This window comes from Poeciliopsis prolifica, unplaced genomic scaffold (assembly GCF_027474105.1).
Source record: "Poeciliopsis prolifica strain line A6 unplaced genomic scaffold, Auburn_PproV2 SCAFFOLD018, whole genome shotgun sequence".
NCBI classification, from domain to species: domain Eukaryota; kingdom Metazoa; phylum Chordata; class Actinopteri; order Cyprinodontiformes; family Poeciliidae; genus Poeciliopsis; species Poeciliopsis prolifica.
In genome coordinates this window covers 3,419,191-3,443,180 of record NW_026562393.1, presented here as the reverse complement: position 1 = coordinate 3,443,180, position 23,990 = coordinate 3,419,191, and the positions used below count along the sequence as shown (strand labels likewise).

General features: G+C 37.9%; 5 protein-coding genes across 15 annotated transcripts in view; 2 read left to right on the top strand and 3 right to left on the bottom strand.

The window, feature by feature from the left end:
- The window catches only part of tanc2b (tetratricopeptide repeat, ankyrin repeat and coiled-coil containing 2b), a 151,094-nt gene extending 145,969 nt beyond the window's left edge, over positions 1-5,125 (bottom strand). For all 7 annotated transcript variants that reach the window (XM_055043052.1, XM_055043055.1, XM_055043056.1 and 4 more), the window contains exon 1: positions 4,708-5,125. The gene's annotated coding sequence lies outside the window, so the exon portion shown is untranslated. The remainder of the gene's footprint in view (positions 1-4,707) is intronic.
- Positions 5,126-10,774: 5,649 nt separating this feature from the next.
- LOC129368191 (E3 ubiquitin-protein ligase MARCHF7-like) lies at positions 10,775-14,539 on the top strand. Of its 3 annotated transcripts, XM_055043071.1 has the most exons (8): positions 10,819-10,878; positions 11,029-11,157; positions 11,968-12,038; positions 12,318-12,454; positions 12,961-13,127; positions 13,204-13,286; positions 13,398-13,502; positions 14,385-14,539. In XM_055043071.1, the coding sequence occupies exons 3-8, from the start codon at positions 12,003-12,005 to the stop codon at positions 14,478-14,480; spliced, it is 624 nt and encodes a 207-aa protein (XP_054899046.1). In that variant the 5' UTR covers positions 10,819-10,878; positions 11,029-11,157; positions 11,968-12,002; the 3' UTR covers positions 14,481-14,539. The 3 variants fall into 3 exon arrangements, with proteins under 3 accessions (XP_054899047.1, XP_054899045.1, XP_054899046.1); XM_055043072.1 differs by lacking the exon at positions 11,029-11,157 and having other exon boundaries at positions 10,775-10,878; positions 13,398-13,481; XM_055043070.1 differs by lacking the exon at positions 11,029-11,157 and having other exon boundaries at positions 10,775-10,878.
- A 38-nt stretch (positions 14,540-14,577) lies between these two features.
- Positions 14,578-17,960, bottom strand: cntd1 (cyclin N-terminal domain containing 1). The gene is made up of 7 exons (XM_055043069.1): positions 17,455-17,960; positions 16,739-16,814; positions 16,490-16,661; positions 16,240-16,402; positions 15,655-15,799; positions 15,080-15,176; positions 14,578-14,940 (listed from the first exon to the last, which is right to left on the bottom strand). Exons 1-7 carry the CDS (start codon positions 17,624-17,626, stop codon positions 14,833-14,835), a joined length of 933 nt encoding a protein of 310 aa, XP_054899044.1. The 5' UTR covers positions 17,627-17,960; the 3' UTR covers positions 14,578-14,832.
- Positions 17,961-18,794: 834 nt separating this feature from the next.
- LOC129367990 (cytochrome c oxidase assembly factor 3 homolog, mitochondrial) lies at positions 18,795-20,436 on the top strand. The gene is made up of 2 exons (XM_055042731.1): positions 18,795-19,030; positions 19,800-20,436. The coding sequence occupies exons 1-2, from the start codon at positions 18,835-18,837 to the stop codon at positions 19,901-19,903; spliced, it is 300 nt and encodes a 99-aa protein (XP_054898706.1). The 5' UTR covers positions 18,795-18,834; the 3' UTR covers positions 19,904-20,436.
- Positions 20,437-20,479: 43 nt separating this feature from the next.
- The window catches only part of wnk4a (WNK lysine deficient protein kinase 4a), a 61,277-nt gene continuing 57,766 nt past the window's right edge, over positions 20,480-23,990 (bottom strand). For 2 of the 3 annotated variants that reach the window (XM_055042728.1, XM_055042730.1), the window contains 3 exons: positions 23,232-23,823; positions 22,559-22,764; positions 22,308-22,474 (listed from right to left, as the gene is read on the bottom strand). In XM_055042728.1, the coding sequence (XP_054898703.1) occupies positions 22,371-22,474; positions 22,559-22,764; positions 23,232-23,823 (902 nt within the window). In that variant the 3' untranslated portion in view covers positions 22,308-22,370. The other variant, XM_055042729.1, reaches the window with a different exon arrangement.

Below are 23,990 nucleotides of genomic sequence, written 5' to 3'. Positions count from 1 at the left end.
TGTACCTTCAATCATTCCAGAAGATAAGAGGTTGAAAGATGGTAAAGTCATAAAGAAGAATTTAATTATTTTGTTGATAAGATGCCTGGGACCATTTCTATAAAAGCTTTTAATTCAGATGGAAATTATAATATTTTTTCAGTAGATGGCTAGCCTATTCATTATCTGAGATTTTATGATTGACATTTCTACTGTTGACTTATTTAATTTTCCAAGTAAGTTATAGCAGAATTTACCAATATTGCCACATGTTGCATGTTTTTCTAAGACTTTGCAGCACCTTTTTTTTTACCACTCACAACTTTCTTGTTAACTGAAGATCTCAATTGTAAAGTCGCACAAACCTTTTCATTATTACCATTACAGATGCACTGGTTAGAATTTAGGGATCTTCTTGCCCCAAAATCATCATATTTTTTTTCAATCAACACAGAAAAATTTTACTGCAAATAAATTGCTAATATAACATTTTTGCCCTGTAATTTAAGACAATGAAATTCATCTTATTACCAAATACTTGTCTTCTATTAAACATTCTACTTTTAGTGAAGGGAACGTTTCCAGCCAGTTCCGTAACTGAGGCCTAAATCACCATGGAGGTGGTCGTCACCAAAGCCTGGGGCGAGTCTCGTCACTATGCTAACCCAAAAGGCATTTCTCACCAACAGATGTAAAATGAACATGACCTCCTTAAAGTCAATAAAGGAGAGGCTTGCTGCTTGAGTTGGTACAGCCATGCAGTTCTAGAACACTGTTAACTACATAATGGACAGGGTTTAGTTTTCTCCCAGGTTAAGAGAAAATTATTTTATCCAAATTAGGTAGCACGATTCACATGAAAGAAATACATGAATAAATTAATTCAAAGTTGTTTAAATTGGGGCGTGCTGTGGTGGCGTCAGGGTTCAGCACAACCCATGTTTGGAGGCCCTAGTCTTCAACGTGGCCGTCGCTGGTTCGATTCCCGGACTCTGCAACATTTGCCGCATGTCTTCCCCTCCTTCCTCTCAGCCTACTTTTGAATGAGGGCCACTAGAGCCCACAAAAACCTTGGAAAAAGAAATATATATTTTTTAAAAGTTTAGAGAGCATATAAAACTTTAATTAGCAACTTCCTGTGTTCCAGGAGCATAAATGTGAGGTGACATTTTAAAACAGTAGAAAAGTGGAAAAGACTACTTTTCCTCTTTAAAGTACCCTTACTTTATAATGGAAAAAAAAAGATAAAATGTAATCATGTTGGGCAGATTTGTGTTGATCTTCAGTCAGGCAATGGCAACAAGAAAATTCCAGCTCGGCTAAGCTTACCCATACTTAAGAGTCAGGATAATAATTAAATAAAGTTTAAAACCAATGAAACTGGGACAAATAAATTCAGACAGCAACCCAAGTCAATATCACCACGCTCAATAAGTGGCTTTGTGGATTTCTATTTAGTTTCCTTATATTACTCTTAGCCTCTCTAAGTTGATCTTCTCACGGTATTAGTCTGCATCTTGCTTCCATTGTTTTCAAACTCAGCAGCGATCTCCTCTCTTGCCATTCACCATCACTGCCTTATCATCCCCGTGTCCCTTGATATGCCACTCTGTTGATTTTTTACTATTCATCACCATTTTTATGATTTACATCGAGTTCTTTGCACCATTCTTCCTGTCCCTCAGTTTTGTACGTTTTGTTTGTTTATAAAAATTCTCACTAATGTCTCTCATTAGTAGCTGTCTACAGAACAGAGTCCACTGGTCGCAGGCTGGGATGCTGAGGTGAGGAGCTCTTCTAAGGAAACTTTTCGATGCGGAAGAGCAGACTCACGCACCATGTTTCATCACCATAAAAAAATCCTGTACATACTCCACACTGGGGAAAAAAAGCCTTGGTACTCTGAGGGGTAAAATTTAGAAATTCTGTTGCTGCATATTGGTGCATAGAGCCCCACGTGGCACTAAGAGCATATGGCAACTCAGGCGCAAACGCACTCTGACCAGCACTGTGACATCATTAATATAGCTCAACTATTTGCGCATTAAATTTGATTGAATTCATGAGATTTTTAGGTGCTATCACAAACAGCAAAAATGTATAGCTTGCTAGTTGTTAAGAAAATGTTCCCAGGCGGCATATTAATGGCATTAATTTTGGCTAATTTCATTTTAACTTCCAGCTGAAACGTAACTGCAAGTATGAGCATTTATTTTGATTGCCTCCAACTGGGCTCTTTATTCTTAATCATAGGTGAAAAATAGCTCCCCATTTGACATGCAACAACACTTACACTGTGAGTTTAGAGAAGCCGGTTTTGATTTAAAGATGTGAGGAATGTTTTATTCATGTGGCACAAAGAAAGACTGAAGGCTGTGTTTTGTGTCAGCTTAGTTTTGTGAGAAATCCATCACCCGTTTTCTGCACCAGAATCCTTTTTTTTTTTTGTGCAGACCTTTGGCCTGCCAGTGAGCTGTGAAGGAGGCGCGGGGGGAAGGAGGACTGCACTAGCTCAAGCTGTGGAAAAACAAGGACTCGTCACTACCCCCACTGAGAAGGGAGAGATAAGTACGGCACAAGACAAAAAAAAAGAAAAGGTTTAGGCTTGAACGACAAAAACAGGGAGAACATGGTGATCTCACAATGGAAAACATACAGACTGCGAGCTCACAGATGTGTGTCAGGACAGGGAGGCAAAACCAGCGCATGTCAGTGGTGTGATGAGAGAACGCTTTGAGGATGAGTGTCTTTCATGTGTGCAGAGAAGAGCTGACAACCAAGAACTTTAATAAAAAAGTACAACGAGGCGGCAGTCATCTCAAGCCTCACACAGGAGCCATGAAAACTGTAGGGCACTTCATATTATTGTGATAAGTGCTTTGTTAAAGAAAAAAAAAAATCAGCCGCTGAAAAGGCATAACTTTGTATTTGAAACATAGATAAATAGTTAAATAATTTAACATTTCATTAGGTTTCAGTGGCCATTTCATAGGGTTACCCCGTCTGCACAATCCAATTATTATTTCAGATTGTGGTTAAAATATCTCGCTAAGAAATGGGACACTTCTACACAAATTATCATTACTTTGTCTTAATATGCCTCAACGTGTCATACAGATTCTAGACAGTATTTATGATTGTTGAAGAAGGACACAAACAATCATACCAATTTGAACCTACAGAAAAGCAAACCTACCATGTTGTGCTGAAAATCTACTGAGTCTTTTGTGGCATGACTGTACCAGCTTCACCCAGACTAAATTTGTTGCATTTTAAATTTTTTTTTTTCATTGTTATTTTTCAGAATAGTTCAAGCTCGGTTCAACTGAATGGGAGAGTATGTTTTTCTGGCAATTTTCAAGTCTTCCAACAGATTCTCAGTTGGCTTTAGGTCTTGCCTTTGACTGGACCATTGTCTGGAGATTGTGTGTCCATATAGTTGCCCAGTGTTAGTTTTCTACCTCATATAGGACTCTGCATTTACACCAAAAAGTTGCATTTTGATCTAATTTGATTGGAGGACATCCTTACATGTTTGTCCCCAAAATGTCTTCTAGCAAACTACCAATGGGATAATGTTTTAATCAGCTGTAAGTGGGAAACCATAATAAATATCAAAAATAAAGATTTGAAAACCCATCTATGAGTTATAAATCTCCATAAAGCGTTTCACTTAGTGAACTGAGTTACTAAAATAAATGACTTTTCAGTAATATTCCAATACATTGAATTTAACTATGAGTAAGCAGAAAAACGTATAAAAATGTACACATATTTTTGATTTTTTTTATTTATTCTTAATATTATTGCATCATCAAAGTAAGTTAACTAGAAAAATATTTCAGTGTATTTACAGTACAGCTCAGAGTTCTTTGTTTCCAACTGTTCCCCTACAAACCTCCATTTTAAATCAGCTAAATTCACTTGCACCTTTCTTACAGACTTAAGGAGGAGGGTTACGAATACTGGGGAAACAGGATTCAGCTTTTAATGTCCAAATCTATTTACAATTTCATCTGCATGACGATCCAAATGGTGAACAAAGGGGAAATAAGTGTTTTCCCCCTCCAAACAACAGGCATTACACAGATTAAGTGCCTCTGCTGAAACATACTATTACCACATAAGTCTCTGTCAAAGAGGGACCAGATGTCAGATAATAGGCTGTGCACAGGGAGGTAGATGCTGGCCTGGAGCGAGTGAACAAGTAGAAACAGCTTCTTCTTCATAGACCTCTTCATTTTATGGACAGTTTGTTGTCTGGGTGGGCAGGCCCTCTTACACAGAAACTGCTGAAAATAGGTTAGAAGAATGCAAATCTGGATTTATAGGCTGAACCTTAAATACATCCAGCATGGCTCTGCAGGCAGCCTGGGAGTTTAGAAGTGGAGAATAAAGATCTTTTGATTATAGAGTAGATCAACACAGTGTGTTGCGTTGCGGAGCTGGGTAGCATTACACGTGATGATGCGTTTAAGCCACAAGAAGAAAACGCTTCTCGTTGTGTTCAAAGCTGAGTCTATCTCGTTAAAACACTACTGGGGGTTGTTCATTAGCTTAGCTTGAGCAGGCGCCAGATACCCGGCGGAACACATTATATCTGCACAAATGTAATAATGATGTATGTTGAAACTTTCTGATTAAAGCAAAAAATATATCTTTTGGGGGGGGAACAAACGGGTACTGCTGAGATGAAGCAAAAGTCGCAGAATACAACGGAGAGTTTACCTTCTGTTGACTTGAAGCCGGGGGTTTTTCTTCCCAGCTGGGGCATCACATTCACGGCTTCTGTGTTGCTGCTGCGGTCCACCGTACGGCTCCCCTCTCTGTCAGCGTCCGATCGCCTCAAAACGGCCAAAGCCGCTGACTCGAGGAAATAACCCGCACCGATCAAAGCGACCTCATTCAGCCCCGGTCATAGGAGCGACGACCCCCCCCCGACACACACCTTGTCCTCCCCGGGTGTAGGACGCAGCGCAAAGTCGCTCTTGCAGCAGGTCGCTTCGTCCGAGACCCGCGGCTGCTTGTCGCCGAATTGGAAGTACCGAGCGTCAAGGCCATTCACGACCGAAGCCACGCGTGCGTTTGTTGTGGAGCCAGCCAGCGGCAGATCGGTGCCCACTGCCACGCAGCGCCGCAACATGGAGAGCTGCCTTCCCTACCACTGAAAGCCTGGCGTGTCGCTCGACGCCGAGCCGATTCAACTGGCCGGCTCTTTGAACTTGAAGAATGGGAATCGATTCTTATTGCAGACCGAATGTACGCAAACGCATGCGTCCCCTATGAATTACAAATCTCATCGAAAAGATTATGTTGTCAGCGTTTATTTTCTGCTTGTTTTGATTTACAGCTAATGAAAAGCCAAAATGTTGTTTTTTCTTTCTTTTATTCCTGAAAATTATGAGACTAGTAAAAAAAAAACAGAAATTAAATATTGTCAGCACAGAAATGCTAAGGTCAGACCCAACATTTGTTCATCAGACAGATAGTGACACCCTCCATAAGGAAGGTAAGCCACAAGGTGTTACTGCTAAAGAGGCTGGTTGTTCATATGGTGCTATATCTGAAAATATTGAAAAGTAAGTGGAAGGAAAAGGTGTGGCAGAAAAAGGTGCAAAAGAAACATGGATAACTGCCGCCTTCACAGAACAGTGAAATAAACAAGATCCCTTTGGTTTGTATTTTATTTTTATTTTGAGGCATGCAGTATTCAGTGCAGTTCTTACTCTAAACAAGTTGGAGATGAAATCTGCCTCCATTCAACAACATAAAATAAAAAGAATCAATGTAGTTCATGTCTTCAAACGCCATCCATAAGGACAGAAGGTAAGTGCCACACGATGTAGACGGTGGCTGGAGTCAGCCAGAAGGTAAAGGGAAAAGTGACTGCTGCCCCATGAAGTAGTTTTGCATCTCATTTGAAAAATCAAAGTTCCTGAGTCTAGAGGGAGTCTGTAAAGGAACAGAATCCAAGTTGTTGCCAGTCTAAACTCTAGAGGGATGTTTCCACTGTCTGGGATGATTCAACGTCAGTCCAGCTGACTGTCAGGTCATTTATTTATAAACCTACGTTTAGAACTCCAATAATGCATGACCAAACGTATCACATTTACCAACGATGAATTTGTGTAGAAACAGCAGAGGAGCAAGCATTAAGTGGGGGGCCAAAAGCAGGCAGGTTTAATGAATTATTTATGATGAAAGCAGGCACTAATCCCTCAATCATTCATAATTATTCTGGAGAAACAAGGTCCATGTCAATCAAAACTCAATTTGTCTCCCTGCAGATCGCAGTATCTGACTTTTGAAATGATAAATGAGGAAGACGACGGCGAATGTCAGAGATTATCCTGGCCCAGTTGTCCAATAAGTCAAAAGAAATTACGAGCCTATTTGCCAAAATAAGAATAAGGGATGCTGTAAAGGCTGAATGCATAATAATTAAACTATAAAGCAGCCTGTTGGCTGAACTGTTGATTCAAAGAGAGCAGTGCACCATCTAAACACTGTGGGAATTGATTAGATTTGATGCTTAATTTTAATTACTTATTTAGTTACCATCACATTAGTGCTGATTCATTGACGATTATAAATCACACTAAAAACTTAACCAGATTCCAATCTGGTATTATAGGATAATAATGTTGAAAACAGGCATTGCCAGACATAAAGTCATACTTCCAAGTACTTCCATATTTCCATACACTAAAAATAAAGTCCAAATTGAATATAAGTTATTCCTGCACTATGCAGGAATAATTTTTGAACTTTTACTCATTCTTTTTTTTTATTGCAGTTTAAGTTTAATTCTGATCTGTTTGGAAGAAATTGACCAATAACTTTTAGAAAGGATTGACATTCCGTATGTCAAAATCAAAACACATTTTAGAGGCAAAATATTATGGGGAACAAACAGATCTTTAGTGTTTGCAACATTGCCTTTAAATGATTGATTTTGGTCAATCATCACACGTATCCTTACCCCAGCTCCTCACAAGTTCACCCATCTGACAAATCGTCTGTAACCTTTAGCTAAGGCTGCAGGTTTGTAGTCTTGCTTACTCACACAAAACCTTCAATTTTCTATGAGATAGGTCATTGGTTTGAGATGACCATTCCAAAATATTGATTCTGTTGGGCATTGTCCTTTGTAATTAATTTGGGATTGTGCTTAGAGTCATTGTCTATGCAGGAGACTTGTTGGGTATTGTCTTGAGATGTTGCTTCAGTTTCATTGCATGATGTTCTTTCCACATAACGCCTGCCGTTTTGAGAAGGACACTAGTCCCTCTTGCAGCAAAACGCCCACCAAACATCATGCTGCCACTCCTGTACTTCACAGATGGGGTGGTGTTCTCGGGCTTACAAGTTTCCCCCATTTCTGTCCAAATGCAGCTTACCTTTGCTTTCTGTTACCTGTTAACCAAGAGTCACCTCATTCTGGTTCTCCTCTGGATCTCCTGTGTTCCAGGGTCATCCTCCACAGTTTCTCTCCCTTCAGGACAAGAAACCAGATCAGACAGACACAACTCAGTCTGCACTACACCTTGTCTCCATGGGATACAGCTCTGCCCTCGTCACACCAAAACCTCTCCTCGAACCACGTTGCTGGAAAACTCCAGACTCTCACCTCTTTGCACATATCCCTGTCATCTTGTAAAAAATCCCATATTTTACCTTTTTACAGTCTGACTCTGCATATTTGTCATAATAATTCTTGAGATTATGACAGGTACAGCGTTATTGTTTTGTAAAATGATAATGTTGAAATTGAGATAATGACCAGACAAAGTATCTGCACCATCTTCTTCATGTTCCACATTTTTCTTGTCAATTTATAAAGAATGAACGCGGCACATCATTATTGCATTTGTACAAATAATGAGCTACTGTGAATGAGTTTTAGGCTGCTTTGTATTTTCCTTCCAAGCAGTCAGATACTCTTCTATTGGCATTTGGACAGTGATCAGAAATTTTACTGTGACAAAGAAGAAATATTTCGGGACATTTTTCCAGTACAGTGGGTTTCCTAGTGACACCTATGTTGTATCCCTATAAAACAAATATTTGCCATTTCTAATAATATAAAATGCTGTGTTCCTATTGCACAAAATAATTTTTAAGGAAATGCTTGTTAGACTGAAGGCACAATCATTTAGTGTACATGCCATAACAAGGTCCAGATGATTTGTTATGGTAAATAACAAATCATTTGTATTTTGTTTTTAATGAGGAGCCTAAAGAATCATGCTTTTTTGTGTGTACAGTTCTAGACTAACTATGTGTATGTGAGCCCTGTGTGTCAATCAGAGTGATGGATGAAGTGGTCACAGATAGCAGAGTTTTTAAGCCTCCACTCACCTCTGGAAACACATATGCTTGTCCTGGCTTTGACTCAATCCCTGCAGAGATTTCTCAGCCTTTGCAATTCCCAGATCTTCCCCTCCGCATGGATATAAAGAGAGAAAACACTGAAGGTGAGTGTGGAGTCCACTCTTCCTCTAACAGACTGCAGGAGGAGAAAAGATTAATGAGGGAGCCTGAAACAGGATCATCACAGTCATGGGGAGCCAGAGAGGTGTTTCAGTCATTTCTGATTCTGGGTCTTCTGTTAATCTACTGGAGCTTCGGCTACTTTGTTTCAACAGATGCGTTGCCACTATGAGGCATAAAGAACTCACAGTCTGTGCCTTTATTGCTTTTATCAGTTGCACATGGCTGGGTGATGTAACAGAGCGAAGACAAAGGATTGCTTTGTTTAATATTGAAAAAAGGCAGATTCACAGTGTGCAGAATAATTTTAAGATTCAACTTGATTGAAGAATACACTTAAAAAATACTTTTCTAACATAAAAACATAAGCAATGCTGAACTATACAAGAGTTCAAGAACAAAATCATTTTGAAATGTATAAAATAATTCTTTCACTTTACTTTTCAAATTTTCTTCATCAATCACAATAAAATCTAACGTGCTACTACCATAGTTTGATCAATTTTGATCTTGATCTCCGTTTACATATTAGGTCTTTGCATCTGATTGTTTGGTTGGTAAGCAGCTTTTTGTTTTTATTTATTCCACATATGTTACTGATGATGAAAAACAGTTGGTGCTCTATCTTGTATGGACTGCTATTGATGTTGTTTTTGGGAAACTGTATTGTCCCTCACTTTTAGAAATCATCTGTTTTTTGTTTTTTTTTTCATTTACTGTAACAACAATTGCTCTTTTGGACTCAAAAAAAACCTTGAATCTGTTTGTAAACCTGAATCTAAACCTTAAAAGTTAGAAATGAAAATTCAAACGCCTACATGAACAGATCAATGAATTAGGAGTTCAGCCTGTCAAGCTAGCCACTGTGAATGACAAGAACAGAGTGGATTAAATGAATACAGTTATGGTAAAACATTTTAAAGCTGAAATAAATCTGGTTTTCAATATCATTAGTTCTTTTTGTTTCTGCATCACAGCAAAGTTTGGTTAAAAAAATATTTTCCATGTTTCAAAGGGCCTTAGCCTTCAAGTAAATGGAGAAAAATCAACAAGTTCTAAATGGGATTGAGAGCCAAAATGTACCTGGCTAATGAGGCAAAATCAAAATGTTTTGATGTATTTTTGCTCCATGACATGCTGATACAAAGCATTAGGTCAGACAAGGTTCAATACCAATTTGCTCTTTAACGGGTGCTTTCATCCCATTCTTTATTGCACTGTTTTAGGCAAAACTGTGAGTGTGAGTCTACTTTTTGATTGGAGGCAACCCTCACATGAATGGTTTCTGGGTGCCTCATTGTCAGACATATCATGTTAACCTCCAAGTTTTTCTTCTTCAGACAGTCTTTTTTTCTAGATGTCTCAGGCAGTCTGAAAAGGGCTTTATCAAGTCTGAACAGTCCAAACATGGTACTTCTTTGGAAACACGAGTGTCTTTTATCTTTTTTGTTAGACAGAAATAGCTTCTTTGCTGCTCTTCTTGTGACCAGACAAAAACTTAGTCTCCATCTAACTGTAAGTAAGTGCTTACATCTGGATTCGCTGCGTAAGAGGTTCAACCTTCTTCTTCTACTTATAGTGCTTAGTTATGCAATAAATTATTGATTTGGGTACGATCTCGCTAACACAAAGAACATTACCAAGAGATTCAGTTCCTCTGAAAATATGACAAATAAGCAGTAAAAAGGAGTTACAATACAGAAATGTCAGGTTCCTGAAAAGTATGTCCATGAGCCACAACACAGTTTCAGTATGTGATTTAACCAACTTCTGCATAAATTACTGCATAAATGCAGCATGGCATGGAAGTGATCAGCCTGTGGCCCAGCTGAGGTGTTAAAGAAGACCAGGTCGATTGAATAGGCCCCAGAGCCTGTCAGCATAATTGGCTTGGGTCATTCTAGTAACAATACTGTAAAGATTCTTAGGTGTTTAGGTCAGACCAGGTTGCTGCCCAATCAAGAACAGCAAAACCATCCTGCTCATTAAAGCAAGTATTGGTACTAGTGGCAATGTGAGAAAATATTTTTTTCTGCTGGAAAACTAAATCAGGATTTCCATAGAACTTGTCAGCAGATAAGTCTTTAGACAGCTGTGCTAAGATTGGACTTGAAAAAACACAGAGGATCATCATCGGTAGATGATATGGCTAAATACATAACTTGGATTCCATGTCTCTCCCTTCTTCCTCCAGACTTTAGAAACTTGATTTCCAAAAGCAATTGACAAATGTATTGTAATATGAAAAGAGATATTTTGGCTCACTGTGCAACATTTCAAGCTTCTTTTCTTATCTCCATAGAAACACATCATTTGAAAAACAAAAACACTGACAAGATCATTTAAAGCATTCATCTCCACAACTCCCTGTGAAAGCTGACCTCTTAACAACTGTTAATTTGAAAAGTAAGTAAAACTGTTGTGCAGCTGTTTATTCTCAGCTTGTGTCCATAATTCTTATACCTAAAACTATTTTCTTTTGAAGATTTATGAAGTAGAGAATTGATGTGATTTCTGCCATTTTCCTGAAGCCTCATGCTCCTTTTCTCACTGAAGGTGCTCTCAATTAAATAAGGCAGGTTTCGTGATTTCAATGAGTTTAAGTTGAGATCCTTGTCAAGCCATGTCACCACGAGGTGGCATATTTTGCATCTCTATATTTACAGTGAAGAATACCAAGACTAGGTACAGTAAACATTTTAATCCCAGACCAGTTGTTTACATAATCAAAAATGCTTGGTCGATTGGATTGTCATATTATTTGTTTCTTTTATTTTTATTGGTTTTTGTGGACAAATGTATTTAACTTGAAAAATAACCAGAACAAAAATTTAATAACAATTCCAAGTAAATAATATTTGTTTGAAATTATCTTCATAGGCGTTTCTGTCTAAGCTTTTCAGAAAAACATGTATTTACATTAAGTCCAGATTCAGTTGTTTTGCTATTTCAAATAAACTAAGTAAGCAAAGAGTTGTTTATTTTCAAAAAAATAATCACAAATAGCAAGCGAGTCTGTGTTCCAATGCAATGTGGAGCAATTCTTTCCTTACATTAAGATCATTTAGTTGAGTTGTCAGTAATATATTTTTATACATGTTCTTATAGTCTTGTAACAGTTAAATTAGACAAATCTGGCCTTTGAGACAGACGATTCAAATTCATCTGGTTCTGTCCTATCAGCTGATCGGACACAGTAACATTTTGAAAATCGTGTCATCACAAGGAGAAATTTTTCACAGCACTGAAAATATGTTACATGTGTGTCACCATGGTCAATCGCAATGTTGCTACGTTTCCAACCTATTTCACATTAAATTCAACTTCAGGAATCCTCACCCCGTTCCCTGTTTAACTAAAGTTCTGTTAAAAACTTGTGTTTTGCTCAGAATTGTGATTATTACTTTTATAAAACAAGGAACTATAGCTCTATCTGCTCTGTTACAATTATGTAAAAAAAAAAAGAAAAAGACTATTACTCCTTCTGTGTTACAGGTTCGATTAAGTAGCAAAGAAGAGGATCTTCAAAAATGTTTAACAAGTTGTGGAAACGTATCCGCCAATGGGTAATGACATTTCTGATCTCTTGTTTATCTAAAATGTGAAAAACCTGATAGGAATGTCTCAAGTATTTTTGGGAGCTGGATTTAACGATGTGACTGTACTTACAGTGCATAAAGTGTAGAAAGTTAATGCTGCAGAGTTATTCACTCAAAGCCAGGCTTCTAATTAGCCATAGAAACCATATAATGAAAACTGTGTGAGACAGGGTAAACATGTCAAGAACTGTCAAACCTTTAAAGACATTTTAATAAACTGAGACATTTTGTGGTGGACGTTTTCAGTTATCTTTCAACATCTCTGAGGACAGTCCATTACCTGAGTCAGCAAGTGAGCAGAGTCAATGGACCACAGCTACAGATGAAGCAGCTCGATCACCAGAAAGTTTAAAAAATGATGCTTCCTGCGATCACAAAGAGAGGTAATCACAAAAAAAAAAATTCTTGCAACCGAAATCAATTGCAAGATTGATTTCTTGCAATCTAATAAGATGTTATTTTCTTAAAAATAACAAAAAACTACTGAAAATAGCCTCCTTAGGAATGTAATTGGTGTAATAATAATAAAGACGTACTGTGATAACACTATCCTAAAATATCAAATTCTTTTCAATGAGATTTCTATGGTCTTACAAGGCATTTTGGGAAATATATGTAAATAAGGTGCAAATGTAATCTTAGAAGCAACTATGTGCTTCTATTATTTCTATTATTGTTTCATAAACAATAGCCTTGTGCTATTGTTTATGAAAGCTGATCAACACTTTTCTTTATTAGACTGTTTCAGTTGTCTGCACAGCAAAACACCTCATTTATAACTTCTTGTAGTGATCAGTTAGTTCATAAAAACACATAAGAAGTTCTACAAAGCAGAGAAATTATTAGGTGTCACATTGCATAGTCTTGCTGGATCACTTTGTCTTTGCAGTACACCAGATGAAAAATCACATGATAATGAGGACAGCCAGTGCCGCATCTGCTACGGAGACCATTCAGATGCCGACCCCCTCCTGTCGCCCTGCCAGTGTTCAGGAAGTCTGAAATATATTCACTGCAGTTGCCTGAGAACATGGATCAGGACCCGACTACAGTCAGGTCAGCTGCGGAACGGTAGATGATAAAAGTGAGTCTGCCATCACGTTGTTGAGTAACCTGCCAACACTTTTTACAGGGTTTGCCTTGGGTGCTGCCACAAGATGTGAGATTTGCACCAAAACATTTTACTCTGTGGACAACAGCCAGCAAGAATTAGAGGTAAACACTCACAGGACCTCTTAATGAACAAAGTAAAACATAGAACAGAAAAATATGAGCTTATAAAGAGGAGCATTTCTTGAAACTATGCTGCCCTAACATTTCCAACAGAGTAACTTCGAAGAACTCTTATTCGAAGTGGAACATCTGATGTCGGAACTGGAACTCCTGAGTACTGCGTTGCTGATGAACAAAGTACTTTTGTTATCACCTATGGTAACGCGATAGCCTCTAATCTTTATGTATTCAATGAGTTTGATGTAATGTGAAATACAGGTTTACCAAACTCTCAGAATTGGAAGACCCCCAAAACATTGTTCCAGGTTATTGGAACTCAAATTAAACTTCTTATGAAAATTAGAATACTAAGCAAGGGTAACAAAATATTTTGGATACAAAAATGGTATGACATATAGCGAAGACAGTCGGCTTGACAGTTAACAAGCAAACAGTTTTTAAAACTGCTCAAAGGGAAAGTAGGTCACAGAAGTTGTTTGCTGGAGAAGCTAAGTTCTCATGTAATGCCATAAGTAATTAGAAAATTAAGCAAAAGGAAAATGTCTGGAAAAAAAAGGTGCAGAAGTAACAGGGTCGATAGTATGAATAATTATAAATGGTCTTCAATACTCAAAAAGCTGTCAGTGTATTTCAACAGATGAAATGATCTTCAAATGATTATTTATTTTGAAAACCTCACACTGGAACTTGATTCTGTGTCTCTCCACTCTTCTTCCAGAGTGGAATCTTGAGTTCTGAAAAAATAAATAGTTACTCCTGAAAAGCAGACTTTGGACCACAGAACAGTCCACTTTTATTAGCCTTCCATTAACATGTTTGGAAATAGCATTATGAGCAGCCAGTTATTTTAAAATATACTCATTTGACTTTACCTTCTTGTCAGTGACCTTTCCCCCTGTGGCATCTTTTTTTATTTGCTAAAATACGTATGCAAGTTGACCTTCTGATTAAAAATGCCTTTAATAGATTATCTCTTGATGGCAATCTCATTTATTAGTCATACATTTGTATTTCCAACCTCCAGAGACTTGCAATGGAATCTGTAAAGTTTTTATAAAATTCTCTTTTTGTCTTTTACAGGTGTACACAACTTATTTCAACAGCATAGGGAGTCCGCTAAGAACTATAGGATGGGAGGTTATACTAAATGTTCGTCCACGCACACCTGATACCTAATCAAGAAGCCAAGTCCATCTTAATTTCTGTGGAACTAAACAATAAACTGTAGAGCAATTCTGGTGAGTTGATCAATGGCAGATGAAACAAGATGAGATTTATTGTGAAATATGTCAACAAAGTGAGACCAAAAATAATTTACAAATCTTTTCCATTTTCCTCTGATCAGCAAAATTAATATAACATTTACAGAAATTAAAAGTGGCATTTCCCAAAACGCATTAAATTCCTAGAACACAATTGTAATTCGTTTTCGGGGGTTGGAGAAATTGTTCCCCGAAACTGCATGCTGGACATTTTCCTTCTACATATGTTGAACTTCTAACAGCGTCACTACTGTGAGTTAGCGAGTCTACACCGCTGAAGATCTGCCACTAACAATGTGCACTATTATCACTTGGGCAAAATTAGCGATGTTTCTTCTGGTGATTCCTGTGATGTGGCTCAGCTCACCAACCACCTGTAGCATGAGCACAGAAAGAGCAATCACTCAGTTTGTTTTGTGTTGACAGAAAGCATCATAGAAAGAATAACACACAGAAGCATGGGCTATTTTAATAATACGATAGATACTTATTTATAGAAAATATGTTTATCACCTGCTTCCATTTTTTGAAAAAGAGGATGTATGTTGCCACTGCAATGACACAAACTCCAAGCAGCATGCGATCCTCAGTCACTGTCACAAAAGTTTCCCTGGTGTTAAAAAATCATTTACATTAAGACCACATAGCAAGACAGGGACATCTCATAAAACAAACACACAGCTGCTTTTCCTACTAATGGTCTTCCCCTTATGTTTTTGTAGCTTTATGGATGTGTAGCTATAAATACAAGCACAGCATTTATAGACACAAATAGGAAACTGCTGTGCTTTTATGTTTGGTTTCACCGTTACACATCTGAACCCAACAGGCTTTGCTGCAAGTGCTAACAGCTGAAATTCTTCTGTTCAACCACAAAATCTTGAATCTAATGGATCTATGACCCTATGCTGTGGAGGATACCACCATCTACTGGCCAGTGGAGCATTTAGTGACTATAAAGATTGAACGCAAGCCACTGGACAGATGTTGCGAGTACCAACTTTTTTTTTAAATGCTATTGGAGCAACATCAATTAGAGAATATTGTTAAACTACCTAATGGAAAACATCAGAGCTAAATAATAGTACCTCTGTTCCCTGGATGGGCTGACACACTTAGAGACACTTCTTAGCAGACACTCATAGATTGTAGTCTGGTTCAGGGTGACGAACTGGAGGACATTATGGCAGAGTTGATGAAGGTGCTCTACAGGCATGGTTGGCTCATTGTGCCCTACAAAAGTGAACCGATGAAATTCAAAATACACATCACATGTATTTTAATTCATATGTGTCTTACAGTGGCAGTCAGAGGTTCACACAGTTACTTATGAGAATATAATCATCCCTGAATGCTTAAATTTTTTTTTGACAACCTTCAGTTTAATTTCAAACAGATTTAAGTGAATATCTTTATACATTACAGCAAGTACACATAGCATAATTTACTTGATCAGAGAAAATCTAATATCAATTCAAACTTATCTCCTGATTCTTGTGTTTAAAAATCAATTAAAGTTGTTACATAAATCCACCCTAAGAAAACATTTCAAGTGCACATATTAAAAGATTAAAATTCACATGACATTTATTCCCATTAAGAGTGTATGCAAACCTTTGACTGGAACAGTACATTCCTAATGTAAATTAGTCATCATCAACAAAACACCTTACCAAGGACCTCCAGAATGACTTCCACATACGTCAGAGAGTTACGGACATCGAGTCTGTATTCAACGCCTTTAAAGACCATCAGCTCTGATTCCAGGAGAGTCTGTTTGGAAACACTGAGGCCGAGAGAATGCAGAAACTCTACAGCAGTGGACGTGTCTATCATCTGCAATGAAGAAAAGGTCCTGTAAAGTCTTGATTTTATTCTTTGAAAATACTGACAATTATCAGTCAACTGCAATAAAACACTTACATCACAATGCAAAAACAGTTTGTTTGCAAGTTGCACACAAGAGAAGAGGATCAGAGGGAATTTATCTTTGAGATTATCAAAAATCACATCCCCATAACTCTTTGCCTCTTTAATAGCTACACTTTGAATTGGGAGTTTGGCAAGCGTGTCTGCAACATGCTTTACCATAAACCTAGAAGAGATTAAAAACACTGCATTAATAATGGATAACATGTGAATAGGAAAGCAAGAGATGTGTCATCTGCTTACCTCTGCAGCAGTTCAATGGCATGGTATCCTACTGATGGATCAAGTTTCAGTTCTTCAGTGATGAAGAAGATGTATTCTAAGAGACAGGACAACTTTAGGATGGAAGTACATAAATTCAGAAAACCGAGGTGTTTTTTGTTTCAATAATTCTGTGTTACATTGACAAGTCAATTTTATGTAGAGCAAACATTTGTGAAGGAAAAGTATTGTTGTGTTTTATAGAAATAAGAATTCAGGAACATACAGAAAAAGAAAAATTCTCAAGATACATTATTTTTCTAAAGTTCTATTGAAGTAGGTTTATATAGAAAAAAATAAATAAAACACTGATGAAGCTTCTGTCACCATCCAAAAACTAGAAAACATACTATTACTCTCTATTTATAAATAAATCCAATAAATATATATTGAATATAAATATTGCTCTCTATTTATTCAAGTTAATGAATAAAAAAACAATATAGAAAGCATATTTTCTCAATCTTAAATTATGCGCGACTATACATGGGAAAATATTGCTTAAACATAGTTTTGCTGAACAAAATTAACGGCTGTTAACGTGTATTCAACAGAATCGTACAATTAGAGTTATACGAGTAAAAAGTGTTTTTCTTACGTTTTTGTTTTAGAAAAACCTAAGATTTAAAGTGTACGTAAAACTTTTTCCGTCCTTTTTTATATAGTCAACAATGATCAGTAATTTTTTTTAAACTTACCAAGGAGTCTTTTCTGTTTAAATGTTCCACTCCATTTCGGCAAGCCGTCCAGATAGTCCTTGTTAATGTTGTTTAAATTATTGAGGAAATCATTGAGAACGTCGAAGGGAGTTTCGCCAAACCTTAGACGTGCGACGCCACGTTGACGAAAAGAAGCTAAGTTTTTTGACATGCTGCTTTGACAAAGCTAACGTTTAACGTGCAGTTCTCCTAGATTCTTAAGTGTTACATTACAAACTGAATTGACATTTTCCTCTGTTCCGAAACACAAATACTACCCCTTGCCTGGGAATTATGTCTACCACAAGATGGCACTCTTAGTAAGCTCCTTTCTGGGTCCTTTTTTTAGTAGGAACCAATGTACCCGAATTTTACTCCGCACCGGACATGCTAAAACATCCGCCATATTGTGGAAGGCAAGCATGGCCGCAAAGCCGACATAAGTAGACTAGAATTGGAAACCGCGGTCTCCGTTTAATACAAACACAAAGGTTTGCATTCAGAAAATGTTGGTGAATCTTTCCCACGTATGCTCGGTAGGCAGTTAAAATCTCTGAAGCTCATTTGTGGACATGTAAAGCACATGATTATAGCAGCCAATTGTCTAAAAACAAAAATCCCATTTATTCTGAAAAGTCTCCGAGGGGAATTTCTAAAGTACATTTCTAAAGTAAATCCGTAATCCACCTTGAACAACATTTACAAAAAAAAAAAAAAAAAAAAAAAAAAAAAAAAAAAAAAGGCATTTGGTTTAATGGCTGTTAATTTGTCTAGAGCAGGGGGTCAACAAACTTTACAGTCAAAATACCTGGTTTGCTATGACTCCAGCAAAACTATGTTTTTTATGTTATATAGGAAATATGCTTCCTATACCGTGTTTCCATTTTATTTTTGTTTGTGTGTTTGTTTTCTTTTGAGATAAACATTTGATATATGTGGGAAATTAAAACGATAACTGGTACTTTAGTCATTAATTTTTATTGTGTTCTTAGAAAAACTTAAAAACTCTTGAAAGTGTTGTTTTTAATGTTTAAATTTAAAAACAATAGCTGATTCTTTTTTATTTTAACCGAAGTTATTAAAAGTGACGTGGAAGGTCCAAAGAGCCACGGGACACTTTTGAAAAGTATTCGCTTAATAAAAATAAACTTTATATGATTAAGAAATTAATCATATGTCCGTCTTTAAATCTGTTCCTGCTGTTACGTCTGAAATGTGATTTGCCACCCACCAATGAAAAGGAAGAGGAAAATAGATCTGACAATCATGTACAGAGGCAGAACGCATTTACGTCACATCGTCAAGTTCCGTAGTAGCAGATGATTTAAAGCTCGGCAGCGTGGTCTGGAACCACCCCCTGGCGCTGCACTGACCGTAGACATGGCTGAAAAGAAACTTCCACAGTCTGACTCTCCGTTCGCCACCAAGATAGACCCGACCAAAGAGAAGCTTTCCCAGGATCAGATGCATTTCATCAGGCAGGCGGAGCTGGAACAGTGGAAGAAGACAACATCAAAGCTCCGAACGCGGAACGTTGTGACGGGACTCGCAATAGGAGCGCTCGTGCTCGGTATCTGTATCCTTTACGTCAACTGCAAGGTGAACTACGTAACGTTAGCTTAGCGTGCTAATGTTTCTTCTACTGTGTACAAAACACTAAATATATAAATAGTTTTAAAACTCACTGAATTTTAGTACTAATTAATACATTAATCATAATCAACCGCCTTTAAATTTACTGAAGGAGCTGTTCCATTTACTACGTAGATTTCATGGTTTATTCACGTCTAACTTTGTAGTGTAGTATGCTAACTCACTACATTGAAATGTTTTGTTAGCATAATATGGACAAGTCAAAAATTAAAACAATGTTAGGGACAATGTTAATTTCGCTCCGTCAATCTTTCCTTTTATTTTTAGACGAAAATCGCCCCCCACATCCGCATGCTGGCAATAATTGCTCCTCAAGCAGAATTCTGCAATTATTTGCTCTCAGAAGTTTGATTGGTTTATGGATAAATAGGGCTTAACCAAAAAGGGAAGAAAAAAAACCCCACTATCTTCTTAAAAAATGTATCTTTTTCACTTCACTATTTCGTATTAATCACATAAAATCCCACTGAAAAATATTGGAATTCAACGTTTGAACATAAAAAAAAAATACGGAGAAGTTCAATTAATTATTTTGATGGTGAATGTCGACGAATTTTTTAGTTCAAACATCTGTTCATGCTTCCCCCCCCCCATTTCATATGTTATACTCGGTAGACTTTTGGATTCATTCGTCACATTTTTTTTCCCTTCTGATTTCAAACATTTGCCTTGACCCGTCGCTCTTAAATCAGATGGCTACACGTTTTATTCAGTCTCCCAGGAGCGGATCATGGACGAAATCGATGAGGAGGCCAAGCGTGCGAGACTGAAGGGACCGAGGACTGGAGCCAATTGAGGGAAACCTGATTGCCAGTCTCTTTATGGACCGTGTGCTTTGTCCTGCTCTTAATAAGGAGAGGATGGATGATGCCACTGAGTAATATTCCATACCTGGCTGTGTTTTATTTTTTATTTTTATTTGAGACAGAGCAGGACTTTGCTTTGTTTCGATAACAAGGATTTGAGAGGTGGTTGTTTTGCTTCAATCGTTGATTTATTTGTCTTGAGCTTCATTAAGCTTCAATCAGCACAGCAGGCTAATCCACTGACCTCAACATGGCCCTTCAGTGCTCTGTGGAAGGCCGTGATGGTATTTCTGCCTGTCTCTTCTGTTTCTAATCATGCAATTGCACCATGTTTGAGAAACATAACAGAAGCTAGTCATGAATATTTTATACTACAATGGCCTTGGATGAAAATAAATATTACAACACTGATAAAAAAAACACACGAATCAACTTGATAAAATGTTATTTATGTTGATAAAAATGTGTTTGTACTATATAAATCTAATGTATTGAATTCAAAACAATATATCTTTAAAAATTGTGCGAGTTATTGTATATCGGGGTAAAAATGACAAGAGCTGAAGTATTTACAATTGCTTTTATTTTGTTCAAAATTTATTTATATATGCAATCTGATCTAGAATAAAAATATAAAGTAAGACATTGTAAGAGAAAGGCACAGATTGAGCTTGGCAGGACAGCAGCTTCAGTGAGCAATATGATTATGTATTTACATTCAACATCTTTAATGCATTTCAAGAGTTTGTCTGCCAGAAAATCTTGTGTATAAGGCAACAGCTACAGATTCACAGCTTGGACTCTTGAACACAGTCCGAATCAAAGCAGAACAGATGGACAACTGAGTTTTTAAACCACAAACAAGTTGTTGGACTGACTGAGAATTACAATTGAATCTGCTAAAGTGCACAAGGTGCTTGATCTATAAAATAATACACATATACGCATCTCAAATTAGAATACAATCTAAAAGTTTAGCATTTCAGTTAAGATATTCAGATTCATTACATATAGCGTGACATTTGTCTTTTTTTTTTCTTTTTTTGGAAGATTTTGCTATGAATTGCATAATGAAGCATAAGACGACAATTTGACCGTTGTCCTGCAGACAGTCGGAGACGCCCATTATGCCAGAAACGGTCAATAGCTAAAACAGCTTCTGGGCATACTGCTGTATCTAAACATATTTATGCAAAGCAAAACGTGTGGAAGAAACAAATGTGAAGCAATGCCGATTCAGTAATTTATGCAAAAAGAGCTCAACCAGCCTTTGCACTTATAAACCTTAGCAAACGGAGATTTCAGTTTTCAAATTTTTGATTGATCTTTTTTATTAAAATTTTCAGACAACCTGAATTTTGGGGTTTCATTAGCCACATTCACTCTTGTGTGTAATGAGTCTATCTTAAAAGAGTTGAGCCTTTTTGAACTGAATTACTCAAATTGAGTACAATTATATTTTTAATTTACACTGACGCCCCTGCATGTTTCTTTTTGCTCCAAAAGGATTTATGGTACCAGAAATATTTTTGTTTACTTTTGAAACTGTAAACATAATCTATATTAAATGCACTCAGCTATACACAAATGTACAGTCAACAGGAAAGCCAGTAGTTTTGAAACAATTTAACCCAGCTAGAGAATCCCTAACATAATGTGCATTCTGCACCAACTTTCTCACTTGATAGTACCTTACTGAGAAAAATCTTGCACAACAGAAACATTAAATGTCACATTTTCATCCCATCTCATCCCACCAGAATGCAGACATTAAATTAGTTGTCTTAACTGTACCTATTAGAATAAATCAGAATATGATGCAGGTAGATTCTTCGCATTAGTTCAAGGAAGGAAGTAACTGCTGCTCTTCTGAATGAGAATATATTCACTGTTCATTCAGCAGAGGATGTGAGTTAATTTTATAAGTACAGCAAGTGTGTCGGCCTCACAGTGGCTCCTGTTACGGTTAATCTGAACATCAAGTCAGACAAGCAGGAAAACATCAATTTCATTCTGGGTCAGCTTCATGGTAGACGGCACGCCTCTGCAGCACATGGTACCATCGCTCGACTGCGTTGTTACATTATTGTCAGAGAGAATAATCAGCAGAGAACTATGGCAGATTCATGGTTGTACCGTTGCCGTGAACCTGAACCAGACTGGTCAACACTCTGAGAACTGGATTGTCCTGTATCGTCTCCAGCCTCGTCAGTAACAGCTTCTGTACACGTGAGGTAAATGAGCAGCTGGCGGAGCCATATGATCACTGACAAGAGGCGCAGATTGTTGGATGGTGCACCAGTGAAAGGGTTGAAGGATTTTAACCTCTTGCGGTCACACTTCAGATGAGGTAGTCCGGATATTTAGAGTTCTTGGCCCAGGTTCTTACTGGAAATGGGAAATGAAAACAAAACAATGATGAGGGCAGCGAGGAGGCGGGTGAAGTTTAGTTGATGCTCATCTCACCATTCTACTGATGTCGGTAGCAAAAGTGACGCCTTTACTGGGTTTATCCTGCGAGCCACTGCTGCTGCCTCCAAGAGAGTTTCTCCTGATGATGCCTGGTTAAAAAGTGGTTCTCAATAAATCCACATAGAGAGTAAGTTGTCATATACAGCATAAGGAAAACAAAAGTCCTTTCTCACCTTGGAGAGGCAGTATGTCCACACGCTGCAGACTGTTCCTGCGCGATGAGGGAAAGCCATTCCCTTTGGAAAGGCGGCGCTGCCGGCTGCACAGCATGGCTGCAGGAGAGACGATGCCCGGCGGAGGAACCTTCCCCATCCTCGCATACAGTTCCTCGATCTCTCGCTTCTGTTCGGCCTCCAAAGCCTGAACCTCTGATAGGTGTCTGTAAATGACCAAAATAATTTTTACAGAGGGAATGCATAAAGAAGGTTCTGAAAATGTGCAATTTGTTGAATTTATTTAATTTCTTGGAAGTTTAAATTCTACTAAAAATAATTCTAGGCAATTACAGGGCAATTTATGTGGAGTTGTTATTTAAATGTACAATGTGAATAAATTGCCTTGCCTTAAGCTGAATGAACTTTTTTTTTTCATGCCATATAATCCAGACCTACACTGAACGCAGTCAAAGTTGAGCAAAAAGAGAATCTTATCCTCAGAAAGTACATCTAAAAGGGGAAAGCTACTGTTTAGGTGTCTCTGAAAAATATCCCTTGAAGAGACTAAAAAAAAAAAACATTTCTAAGTATAAAAGCTCACATTATTTTCTTTCCTTGAGATTGCTTTCCTACTATGTAGGTAGTTTGCATTGTATTTTCAGTGTCTGTTCAGAGATGAAACATCACTTGCTTTTCTCTGAGTTCCTGTAGTTCCTCCATCATCTCCTCGTCCTCGCTGTCCGAGTCATCACTGCTCAGATAGGGGGCGCTACGGTTATAAGTTGTCAACCACAGGTTGTGAAGGGCGTTGCTGTACTGGGGGCTCCCCGGTGCTCCATCCCACAGCCTCCCCTCCATCTCAGCGGCCGTCACAGAGAGGCCACTGTCCGCAGAGGTCCCCATCAGATTGAGACTGCAAGTCCTCCTCCGACCCCTCTTCCTCACCCTCGTTCGCTCCCCTAAAATCTCACTCTCTTCATCTTCTTCATCATCTCTGTTATGATGCTGATGTTGCTGCTGGCTCACAGCCCACCCCACCGGCCTGTCCACCTTCTTGGGGATCCCCGTGGGGCCTTTGTGGGGATGAGGCTGAGGAGGGGACATGGTGAGGGAGGTGTTGAGGCTGGTTTCAGATCCCCCCACCTCCTCTGTGCTGCTCTCTGACGGGGTCCTGTTATTGTTGGCTGGCTGTGGTACAGCGACCATTGGGACAGGTGGGTCCAAAATGTCAACACTGGGCGTCACCTGGAATCTTCCAACCGTCACAGGTGCTGATTTCACTTCTGTGATGGTAAAAGACAAAAGAGAGATATGTTGCAAAATAATACACATAATTTAACTTCTGTAAAGTTAGTTGAATCACACTTACTAAGAATCTGCGAGCATTTAAAAACTACCATTGGAAAATCTTAACATAATATAACACAAATCACAAAACAAGACAACGCTG